We start from the raw sequence: 13,067 nt of genomic DNA on the forward strand, positions 1-13,067 counted from the left end.
TGTGGTTAATAGTTTTCTGACCACCATAGACCCTCTCTCTAATGTCAATAAAATGGTCTAATCATACATAAATCTTAAGGTAAAAATGTGTCCCAGTATTGAAGGGGTTAAGATGAGGAGTCTACTAGTTAAGGTCTAAAATTTTTTGTAACGATTTAAAATTCACTTGCGTTTACTATTTGTACTTCCTTCTATCAACACTTCATTTTCTAATCTAATCTAACCTAACCACAGTAATATCTTAACCTAATCTAACTTAACGACATGTATTAAATTACTTATAAAACCTAGAATTACATAAGGTAATGGAGTGTATACATAACTGAGCATAGAACCAACTGGTAGAATAAGAACACAATACTTTCAACCAGCGAGAGTGAGACCGCAATGAACAAATCTATAATAACACCACCAACTCTTCAAAACGCAACACAACTCGCTGACAGAGTACCAGTAAAACAGCGGTGAAGACAGAGATTCCTTGGGGGAGAAATTCAAACAACCTTAAGATAAACATGCACTTCAAAGGTTACCGTGCATCATGCAGTGGCTAACTACAATACTGGTCATGCAGGCTGCCACACATGCCCTGTCCAGCGTGGAGGGAGAGGACACACAGAGGACATAATGGTCACTCGTATTGAAGAAAATGTGAAGGGAAGACTGACCTAGTGCCACCACCATAATAAACTGCTCCTGTCAACACCGTAATGATAAATTTAGCTATCAACACCATAATGCCAAGGTTTTTTACTCCTGTCAACACTGCAATAAAGGGAAATTTAGCTATCAACACCATAACGCCATGATATTTCAGTCCTATCAACACCATAATGATAAATTTAGCTATCAACACCATAAGATTTTTAGTCTTGTCAACACCATGTTTGCTGACTATCAACACCATAACACCATGATTTCTTAGTCCTGTCAACACCACAATGACATGTTTAGCTGACTATCAACACCATAACGCCATGATTTTTTAGTCCTGTCAACACCATCATGAAGGAAAATTTAGCTAAGTTTTGACTCCATAACAGCAAAACTTTACTTCTGTCAACACCACAATGAAAGGAAGTTTGATCTATTGCCACCACCGTGATGTAGAGAGGCTTATTCCTGTCAACACCATAATAGAGAGAAATTTAGCTAACTTTCCAGAGTAATGACACCACAGCACCAAGTTTAGTCCTGTCAACACAATAATCCCCACAATCGCACAAAACAAATCTTGAAACCTTTAACACCACAAGTGGAGAAAGAAAAGCTACAACCACCATTATAAAAAAGATAGATAAAATAAATAAATACATAAAATAAATCAATAAATAAAATGAAAAACCTACCACTAACCACAACACACAGAAATTTACCTTACCACCACAAAAATGAAAAAAAAAAAAAAAAAAAAAGACCAAATTAATAAATAACTAATCTAACCACTACCACCACCATCACAACCACCACCACCACCACCACCACCATCAACCACCACCACCACCACCACCACCTAACCTGAGACCACTGCAAATTCTTTCTTGCCACAACACAACCAAACTTTATGTAACCTAAGCTAACCTACAGACAGGCAGAAGGAAGAGACTAATTTTTCTCTTAGCCACAACCTAACCTAACTTAATTTAACCCCCTAAAACACTACAAATTTCCACATACCCACAACCTAACCTAACCTAACTTAACTTAGAGACAGACACAAGGAAGAGACAGCCGTTTTCTCTCAGCCACAACCAAACCTAACTTAATCAAACACCCCTACCCCAAAACAAACAAATAAATAAATAAAATGGAAAAAAAAAAAAAAAAAAACCTGCAAATTTCTACAAAGCCGCACCCTAAGCAAACCTACCCTAGAGACAGACACAAGGAAGGCAGTGCTATATCCTCTCACCCACAGCAAGCCACACCTCCACACAATGCACCACACACCCACACACACCCACACCACACAACACTAGCGGTCCGTGTGTGAGTATGTGTGTCGGTCTGCAGGTGACACTTCCAACTACCTTCAGAACACACCACTAGTCACTCTCACTACTGTACGCTACTCTACTGCTGCTGGCCAGGCCTTCACACATTCCACAGTCCACACGGCCGCAGGGAGGAACACTTGGCTTGGCTGCTGGTGCTGTGTTGCTGCTTGCTTGTGTGTTGATGTCTAGAAGCAGTTACTCTTTTTATGGTTTGTTGTTTGTATTTCTTTTGAGTGGTTTGATTAAGCTCCAGTTCTTACCTTTTTGTTATCGTTTTATTTGTTTTTCTGTTGAGATTTTTATTTTTAGTTACATTTCTTATTCTTTTTGTTATTGTTCTTTGTTTTTTTTTATTGAGTGATTTGTCTTAGTTGCAGTTCTTACCATTTTTATTACTGTTGCTTGTTTTTTTTAGTTGAGTGCTTTATTTTAGCTTCCTCTGTTACTCTCTTTCCATTCCAAACACACAAGTTAATAAGCATCTTTCACTGACATATTTTCCGGCACATAAAGACTCAACATTCAAAACAAGGAAATCTCCAAGTAACGTCAACAAACCAAGAGTAAACATGCTCTTTCTTTAGTTCCTGAGCAGCATTCAAGCACTAGCACCATCATCATCAGTAGCAGCAGTGTTCCTCCCGCCTGCAGCCAAGCCTCAGCCAAACAAGTCTCATGAGAAACTATTTGTCATCCACTTTGGACCTCAACTTGCTAGCGGAGAGGAGAGGAAAGCCTTGGTGTGACTGGAAGGTTTGACAGGAAAAATAAAAATGAAAAAAACTTGCTTCAACGGACAGGAGCGGAAAGTATTGGTGTGACTGGAAGACTGGAAGAGTGACTGCAATATTCTCTCTCTCATTCCATCATTAGGTTAGGTTAGGTAGCTTTTCTCTAACAAACGGGAATGAGAAGTGTCGCTGATTTGAAAAGGTGACCATAATCTTGTTAAATACACGTGATAAACTAATACAGACACAATTTAAAGGTTTTGATTAAGTTTATGACCTCCTTGAACCTTTCTGTATAGGTTTTGATTAAGTTTATGAGTGACAATGAATGCTTGACTCACTCCCTCACACCATCAAGACTCATTACGAAAGAGTCAGTTTAAGAGGAGAGTCACCCATGGAGTCTTTCTTGGGCAAGGCAACTCATTGAAGAGGGAGGTTTTTCAAGACATTTATCGCATTCTTTTGCCTAACTCTTAGAACTGCTTGGGAACTGGCTTACAAATGGGCCTTTTTTTAGCCTTGTTATTTTATTGCCCTTCGCCTGATTTCCCCTCTTACATAAAAAAGGAAAGTCATTATCACCAGTCTGAACTGAATCTGGGGTGATGCGAAGTTGACATTACAGCAAGTCACCCGGTCACCAAGACTCAAAACTCGCATGACAGGCCGAGTAACGCAGGGAAGCCAAGAGAGCGAGGCAAGTCACACAGCACCAAGAGGACTCAAATCTCAGTGGGGCAGACTGGTGCAGGGAAGCTCATCAGAACACACCAGGCAAGACACCCCATCACCAAAATGACTCAGAAATGTTACAGGGAGGAGTGACGCGGAAAGATAAGAGCAAGGCATGTCACCAGTCACCGAAAGGACCCAAAACTAGCACATCTGACCCTGGGGTGAAGGTAGAGAGGCGCGTGTGGTATAGTTGAAGTCCAAGATGGAATGAGAGAGAGACAGAGGAAGGAAGAGAGAGAGAGAGAGAGAGAGAGAGAGAGAGAGAGAGAGAGAGAGAGGGAAAGAGGCAGGGTACTCACAATCTTGGGCTTGAAAGGCGGCTGAACTTCTCGGTTCTCCAGCTTCTCCCAGTCAATCCTCCTGAAGAAGGGGTGAGTCCTGACGTCCTCCTCACCCTTTGGACCGCAGCCGAGACGCTTCTGGGGCTGCTTGGTCAGGAACTGTGGAGGGACGGATGGTTACTCTCTCTCTCTCTCACTCACAAACTTGTTCACTCACTCTCATTCACTTACTCTCTCTAACTAATTTACTCACTTGATCATTCACTCACAAACTCGCTCACTATCTCACTCATTCACTTATTCACTCACTCACTCTCTAACTATGCTACTCATTAATTCACTCACAAACTTGCTCACTCTCTCATTCACTCATAAACTCTCTCACTCCCTCTCGAACTAACTTACAAACTTAGTCACTCTCATTTATTCACTCACTCTCTCTCTCAGTCACTCTCTCACTAACTCATTCTCTCACTCACTCACTCACTCACTCACTCACAGCAACTCTTCCTTTATCAATGCAAACTAAATGTACAAAGATAATAAAGAAGAAAAAAATTGCATACTAATTGCTGTTATGGTTACTACATCTACTACTATTACTATCAATATCACTACCACTATTACTACTACTATTACTATCATTACTACTACTACACCTACTACTATTTCTACTGTATTACCACTGTTACTAAAGTCATTAATAGTCAACCGGGCCTCAGAATATTACAAACTGCCTTTCTTAATATAATAGAAACAATTTATCCATTACACTGAGAGGATAAACAAGTAAATGACTAAAGAAAAATGTAAGGAAGAGAGAGAGAGAGAGAGAGAGAGAGAGAGAGAGAGAGAGAGAGAGAGAGAGAGAGAGAGAGAGAGAGAGAGAGAGAGAGAGATCCTTAAGATTAAAGGGACATTTTAAAATCGCAGCAGTGATTCCCTCAGCTTTAAACCCACCTGACAGCCTCCCTTACCCCTCCTACCCCTCCCTCCCATCCACCCCCACCCCACCCATCACCGCCAGCCAGCCAGACACACCACCACACCACACCACACCACCACACCACCACAAAACATTCACCACACTACTTGAGCACTATCCACTGACAATCTCACCCCTTATAACGCTTTTCTTCCCCATAAAAGAAATCTAAATGAATAAATAGATAAATAATAATGATAATAGTAATAATAATAATAATAATCCATGGGGCCTTATATGTGATGATGCATTATAATGGTGAAACTATAAACTGCATCCTAGAGTAATGTACGACAATGAATAGCAATGTGTTAAGAGATTACTGTAGTTCCTTATGTTATGTGTTAATTAAGAATGGTTACTTATCTATAAATTCTTTTGTCATCTAATTCTCACCATCCTCTATTTCTTCTTATCCTCATCCCATCCCTTCTTCACCATCTTATTTCTTCTCATCCTCATCCCATCATTTCTTCACCATCCTATTATTTCTTATCCTCATCCTATCCCTTCTTCACCATCCTTTTTTCCTTCTCATCCTCATCCCATCATTTCTTCACCATCCACTATGTCTTCTTATCCTCATCCAATCCCTTCATCACCATCTTATTTCTTCTCATCCTCATCCCATCATTTCTTCACCATCCTATTTCTTCTTATCCTCATCCTATCCCTTCTTCACCATCCTTTTTTCCTTCTCATCCTCATCCCATACCTTCTTCACCATCCTCTGTTCCTTCTTATCCTCATCCCATACCTTCTTCACCATCCTTTTTTCCTTCCCATCCTCATCCCATACCTTCTTCACCATCCTTTTTTCCTTCTTCACCATCCTCTGTTCCTTCTTATCCTCATCCTATCCCTTCTTCACCTTCCTTTTTTCCTTCTTCATCATCCTTTATTTCTTCTTCTACTCAAGCAATCGTCAATGTATCTCTTTCTTCCCGCACTTCCCAATTTGTCTTTATTTTTCTGTTTCCCATTTCATCCTCCCTCGCTCTCTCCTCTTTTCCTGAACTTTCATCTCTCCCTCTAAGATAAAATGTTTTGAGGTATTACTAGTTGGTTTACTTCTTTTTCTCTATCGCCATACATATTTTTTTTATCTATTTACATCTATAAATCCTTATGTTATCTATTAATTATAAATGCTAACTTATCTTTGAATTTTTTGTCTTATCTTTTATCTTTCCTTCTATGTTGAATGTTTTGAAGTCTTACTAGTCTATCTTTTTTTTCTCTAAGTATCTCCACTCATGTTTATTTATCTATCTACTATCTAGAAATCACAATTATTATCTTTACCAGTCACAAATATCTAATCTGTATGTGTTTCTCTGTTATCTATCTACAAATATTTTTCTTTCTTTATTACAAGCTTTATAAATTCTCTAAATCATGTTCTTAATCAACACAGACCAATATACTGCCTGTGATTCTCTTTGCACCACCACTACCACCACCATCACCATTCACAACACCAACGCAATCACCACCATCATGATTCACAACCCTTCACACCACCACCACCACCATTCACAACACCAACACAATCGCCACCATCACCACCACCACTCACAACCCTTCACAACACACAACTCCATCAAAAGCAGAGTCAACACCACTCAACACACTCACTTTACACATCCATCAACACCCACAAACACCACCACCACTGAGAACCCTTTAAAAACACACACACATACACACACACACACACACACACAGGCACTCTCATAACACACTGCAATAATCACCCAAGACACCAACTAGAGGCATCACACACACACCTGACTCCCTTCTTACTCTACCTCAATACACCTGTGGCTTACTCTCTCACTTTCTTACTCCTTCACTCCTTCACACTTGCACACTTCCACCAGCTCAATTTCCCCCTCATACACTTAACAGCATGACAGCAGGAGCAATAAAAAGCTGTAACAAATGGCGCCTTTCCCTCCCAGCCTCCCAGTGCTATCTCCTTTAATCGTACTCTCATATATTAGTTTCTATGCCACCTGTACTTGAAGGCACCATAAAAACACCATGCTACACCACAAACTTGATTATTTACCTCCACCTTACAGCACTTCTTTGATTTCTACCCCTTCAGCACCAAGACGTGTTTTCATATTCACTCTGGTTAACATTTGGTGATTTTATGCAGCTTCAGAAATTCATGTGGGGGATTTAAATGGTGAAGATGCTAGCCATTATTCTTCTGATCTCCATAGACTGTTCCTAATGTAGATAAAATTGTCATATCACACCAGAAAATCAAGGTAAAAATGCATCCCAGTACTGAGGGGATTAATCTCTTCAGTACCAGGATGCATTTCCATATTCATTCTGCTTACTATTTGGTGATTTTATACAGCTTCAGAACCTTATGTGGGGATTAAAATAGTAAAGACTCTGGCCATTATTCTTCTGACCTCCATAGACCCTTTCTAATGCAAATAAAACTGTCATATCACATCAAAAAATCTAGGTGAAAATATGTCCCAGTACTGAACGGGTTAACCTTTATAGATTTTACATACCTTCAGAACCTTAATTGGGGATTAAAATAGTAAAGGCTCTGGCCAATATTCTTCTGACCTCCATAGACCCTTCCTAACGCAAATAAAATCATCATATCACATCAAAAAAATGTCAAAATACATCCCAGGACTGAAAAGATTAAAGACTTGGAATAAGAAATGTTATGTTAGTGGCATCAAACACCACACACCACTACAAACACAATTATTTACCCCCTTGCAGCACTCCTTGGATTCCTTAGAGAGGGACTTGGGGTAGGACACATTATGGTCAGTGATGGCGGCAAACAGTTCCTCCTCATCCTCGCCGTCGAAGGTGGCTGTCCGACCAACATTTCATAGAGCAGCACTCCATAGGCCCACCAGTCCACACTTTTGCCATAGGGTTGGTAGAGGATGATCTGTGAGAGGAGGAGTGTTGGCTGAGTCTCTCGTTACCTGTTGTGAAATGCTCTGCTGGTTCTGTCGGAGCTGTTGTTTTGAAAGGTTTGTTCTCTTGCCATGACTGTTTTTGAAAGGGTACAGAGATGACTAGCTGGGTTCTTGAGAGTGTGGGAGTTTTGCTAATCTGTCAACTGAACTATAAAAATCCCCTTAAAAACCTGTGTTACTTATTAAAAAGGCCTGTATTCTCAAACACACTGCTCTCTCACCATGACTGTTTTCAAAGGCCACATAGATAACCAGCTGGGTTCTCAAGAGTTTAGAAATATTGTTAATCTGTCACCTGAGCTATGAAAATTCTCTTAAAAACCTGTGTTACTTATCAAAAAGGCCTGTATTCTCAAACTCTGCTCTCCTGTTAGTAATGTAGAAATCCTGTTAATCTGTCACTAGAACTGTAAAAACACCTTTGAAAACCTGTATTATTTCACCACAGATATATTTTCAAAGGACAGAGAGACGATTAGACAAATTCTCAAGAGTGTTTTTCCTGTTAGTAATACAGAAATCTTGTTAATCTGTCACTAGAACCGTAAAAACACCCTTGAAAACCTGTGTAAGTGAAAAGTAAGATATGAAAAAGACACACACACATACACAGACACACACACACACACATTTTCTCCAGCCAATTCATCTCTCACACACAGTTAAGCTCCATAAGACACACAGTGGAGGGTGGAAGGGATGGAGGGAGGGTGGAGGGGATGGAGGGAGGGTGGAGGGATATAAAACAAACAAGTCCTCGCCTCCACGCCTCCCACAGCCTCATATATCTCCGGGTAATGTTCTGTCATGCACATTTTTGCTGCGAGAAATAATTATGATAAAAACTCACGCTGGGAGAAATATAATATGGTCTTTCAGAAGCAAGTGTGTGTATGTCTTAGTCTCTCTCTCTCTCTCTCTCTCTCTCTCTCTCTCTCTCTCTCTCTCTCTCTTTTAGCAAGTTACAGAAAAGAAAAGAGAAAAAAGAGAAAGAAAGTTTGTAATCATTTTCTTTTTCCTTTATTTTCCCATTTTCTTTTCTTTTTTTCTTAATGTGACTTTCTTTGTGTCAAGAGTCAAAAGAAAAGAAGAAAAGAGGAAAAGAGGAAAGGAAGAACAGAAGGAAGGAAGAAGAAAAAAGGAAGGAAGAAAAGAAGGAAAGAAGAAAAAAGAAGGAAAGGAGGAAGGAAAGAAGAAAAAGGAGGAAAAGAAGAAAGGAAGAAATAAAGAAAAGAAGGAAGAAAAGAAAAAGGAAGAAAAAGAAAAAAGAAGGAAGGAAAGAAAAGGAAGGAAAAAGAAAAAAAGGAAGAAAAGAAGAAAGAGAAGGAAGGAAGACAAGAAGAAAAAAGGAAGAAAAGGAAGAAAAACAAGAAAAAAGGAAGAAAAGAAGAAAAAGAAGGAAAAAAGAAAAAAATGGAAGAAAAAAGGAAGAAAAACAAGAAAAAAGAAAAGAAAAAGAAGGAAGAAAGAAAAGAAGAAAAGAAAGAAGGAAGAAAAGAAGAAAAAGGAAGGAAGAAAAAAAAATTATTCACCCTTTCTTATTCTGTCTTTCTATTTATTTGTTTTCTTACTCTATTCCAACACCCCATAGAAAAGAAAGAAGAAAATAACTCTCTCTCTCTCTCTCTCTCTCTCTCTCTCTCTCTCTCTCTCATGGAAGTTATTGGAGTTTTCAGGGTTCTAATAGTTTGAAAGGCTCTAGTGGAAGTTACTGGGGTTTTCAAGGGTGTTTTCAAGGTTCTAGTGGCAGTTATAGGGGTTTTCAAGGTTCAAGTGGCAGTTATTGGGGTTTTCAAGTGTGTTTTCAAGGTTCTAGTGGCAGTTATAGGGGTTTTCAAGGTTCAAGTGGCAGTTATTGGGGTTTTCAAGGGTATTTTCAAGGTTCTAGTGGCAGTTATAGGGGTTTTCAAGGTTCAAGTGGCAGTTATTGGGGTTTTCAAGGTTCTAGTGGCAGTTATTGGGGTTTTCAAGGTTCAAGTGGCAGTTATAGGGGTTTTCAAGGTTCTAGTGGCAGTTATAGGGGTTTTCAAGTGTGTTTTCAAGGTTCTAGTGGCAGTTATAGGGGTTTTCAAGGTTCAAGTGGCAATTATTGGGGTTTTCAAGGTTCAAGTGGCAGTTATTGGGGTTTTCAAGGTTCTAGTGGCAGTTATACGGGTTTTCAAGTGTGTTTTCAAGGTTCTAGTGGCAGTTATAGGAGTTTTCAAGGTTCAAGTGGCAGTTATTGGGGTTTTCAAGGGTGTTTTCAAGGTTCTAGTGGCAGTTATTGGGGTTTTCAAGGTTCAAGTGGCAGTTATTGGGGTTTTCAAGGGTGTTTTCAAGGTTCTAGTGGCAGTTATTGGGGTTTTCAAGGTTCAAGTGGCAGTTATAGGGGTTTTCAATGTTCAAGTGGCAGTTATTGGGGTTTTCAAGGTTCAAGTGGCAGTTATTGAGGTTTTCATAATTCTAGTAACAGATTAACAGGTTCTAATCAAAGTTATTGGAGTTTTTCAAGATTCTAGTGACAGTTTAACAGGTTCTTGTGGAAGTTATTGAGGTTTTGCAGGTTATAACTCCCTTCCTCACCCCACCACCACCACCACCACCACCTACCTCAGGGGCGATGTAGTCAGGGGTACCACAGAAGGTCTTAGTGGTCTTGTCGCCAGAGATTCCTTCCTTGCACATCCCGAAGTCAGCAATCTTGATGTGGCCGTCCTGGTCCAGCAGCACATTGTCAAGCTTCAAGTCTCGGTACACGATTGAACGCGAGTGAAGGAAGAAAAGACCAATGGCAATTTCAGCAGCGTAGAATCTGCAGACCGACGGAATGCATGTGGTGAGGGAATGAGATAGGACAGAGGAAGCTATACAATAATTAATTAGAGAGTTTATTTGTGGTGGTGTGTGGTTTAAAATTAGATAAGTGTAGAAAGAAATGCATGTGGTGAGGGAATGCGATGAAAGAAACTACAATAATTAATTAGAGAGTTTATTTGTGGTGGTGTGTGGTTTAATAGATAAGTGTGGAAAGATATGCATGTGGTGAGGGAGTGAGATAAGATAAAGGAAGCTACAATAATTAGAGTGTTTATTTGTGGTGGTGTGTGGTTTAAAAATAGGCTAGGCATAGAATCTGTAGAGCAAAGGAATGTGGGTGGTGACTGGTGACAGATTTACTTGTGGTGGTGTGGTTTGAAACAGGCAAGGCGTATAATATGTAGATCAAACCCTAAAAGTATCCCCTTTAGCTCAGAAATTCCCGTGAAAAAGCCCACATGGTATAAATAAATAAATAAACAAATAAATAAATAAATAAATATATAAAAAAAAGAAAAAAGAATGTGTGTTGAGGGAATGAAATACGAGATGATAAAAGAAGGTACAGTAATTCGATTAGGCCTATCTTTGAAGGTGCAGTAATTCGATTAGGCCTATCTTTGAAGGTGCAGTAATTCGATTAGGCCTATCTTTGAAGGTGCAGTAATTCGATTAGGCCTATCTTTGAGGGGTTCTGTGTGGTGAAGTGAGGTTTAATCCCTTCAGTACTGGAACACACTTTTACCATGAGATTTCGGTGTGATTATAAGATTTCATTGACATTAGAAAGGCTCTATGGAGATCAGAAAGTTAATGGGCAGAGTCTTCACTGTTTTAACCCCCCACATAAGTTTCTGAAGCTGTGCAAAATCACCAACTAGTAACCACAGTGAATATGGAAATGCGTCCTGGTACTGAAGAGATCGGCAATGAGTGTGGTGAGTGTGATTGACTGGTGACTGGTGAGAGGATGAAATACGATACATGTAGCTACAATAATTCATTAGGCCTATATTTTTTTTGGCGTTTGTGTGGTAGATTGTGGTTTGAAATTAGGTAGGCTTAGAATGTGTGAAGTAAGGGAATGCATGTTGTGACTGGTGAAGGAATAAAGAGAGATAAGATAAAGGAAACTACAGGATTCTATCAGAGTTAATTTGTGGTGAAGTGTGTGGTTTAAAACAAGCAAAAATAAAAAAAAGAAAACCTGAGAGAGAGAGAGAGAGAGAGAGAGAGAGAGAGAGAGAGAGAGAGAGAGAGAGAGAGAGAGAGAGAGAGAATACTATGTGGGTAAAGAACACTCACACAGCAACAGGTTCCTTAAATTTGCCGCACTGTTGAATCTGGAACATTAGGTCACCACCATTCACATACTCCATCACGAAGTACAGCCGGTCCTGGAACACAAACACACCAACACATCCTTTAAAATTCCCGCGTGTGTGTGTGTGTGTGTGTGTGTGTGTGTGTGTGTGTGTGTGTGTGTGTGTGTGTGTGTGTGTGTGTCTTTCATACATACATACATACAGACACTCACTCTCTCTCTCTCTCTCTCTCTCTCTCTCTCTCGTGTTCATGTTTAAGGTTTCTGAGAGGGAATGCGGTGTAAAATCTCTCTCTCTCTCTCTCTCTCTCTCTCTCTCTCTCTCTCTCTCTCTCTCTCTCTCTCTCTTCCTTCCTTCCTGTTGCTCTTCCTCCTACTCTAACATTCATCTCAGTTGTTTTTCACTTTCTCTCTCTCTCTCTCTCTCTCTCTCTCTCTCTCTCTCTCTCTCTCTCTCTCTCTCTCTCTCCGGCTATCAACTCTTATATTTTGAGATTAACAAGTGTGAAATGAATGATAAATCCCTGCCCCCCCTCTCTCCCCTCACCCCCTCTCCCTCACCCTCCTCTCCCTCACTTTCCTATTCTCCCCTCCTCCTTCCCTTACCACCTCTCCTCCTCTCCTCTTCCTTCCCTCACCTCTCCCCTCGTCTTCCTTCCCTCACTCTCTTCCTCTTCCTCTTCCCCTCATTCCCCTCTCCATTCCTCATCTCTACTCTTCCCTTCCTCTCTCACTCCCCTCTTCCTCTTCATTCCTCCCTATTCTCCCCTCTTCCTTCCCTCTCCTCTCATCTTCCTTCCTACTTTTCCCCTCTCCCTCTCTTTTCATCTTCCCTCATTTAACTTTCCTTTCCCATTCTGAACTGTCTCCTCTTCTCCATTTTTCCCCTCACTTTCTTAATCCCCCCCCCCCTCTCTCTCTCTCTGTCGCTCACCTCCCCTCACCTTCTCCCCTCTGTCACTCATCTCATCTGATTTTATCTCCCTTCACTATCTCCCCTCACTATCTTCTCTCTTTCCCATCACTTTCTCCCCTCTTTCCCCCTCACCTCCCCTCTACTTTTCCCTCTTACTTTCTCCCCTCACCTCTCCCTTCATCTACTCCCCTCAACTTCTTCCTTCATTTTTCCCCTCATCTCTTCCTCTCAACTTCTCCCCTCAAATCTCCTTACTTTCTCACCTCTCTCTCTCACTTTCTCTCACTTTCTCTCTCTCTTTCTCTTACCTCTCTCTCATCTCTC

General features: G+C 40.4%; 1 protein-coding gene across 1 annotated transcript in view; it reads right to left on the minus strand.

The window, feature by feature from the left end:
• The window catches only part of LOC123511918 (protein kinase C, brain isozyme-like), a 143,393-nt gene that overhangs the window by 13,175 nt on the left and 117,151 nt on the right, over positions 1–13,067 (minus strand). Inside the window, 5 exon segments of the mRNA XM_045267999.1 lie at positions 3,766–3,906; positions 7,489–7,589; positions 7,592–7,676; positions 10,297–10,498; positions 11,809–11,900. Of these exon segments, the coding sequence (XP_045123934.1) occupies positions 3,766–3,906; positions 7,489–7,589; positions 7,592–7,676; positions 10,297–10,498; positions 11,809–11,900 (621 nt within the window).

The sequence above is a fragment of the Portunus trituberculatus genome, chromosome 4 (genome assembly GCF_017591435.1).
Source record: "Portunus trituberculatus isolate SZX2019 chromosome 4, ASM1759143v1, whole genome shotgun sequence".
In the NCBI taxonomy this organism is placed as follows: domain Eukaryota; kingdom Metazoa; phylum Arthropoda; class Malacostraca; order Decapoda; family Portunidae; genus Portunus; species Portunus trituberculatus.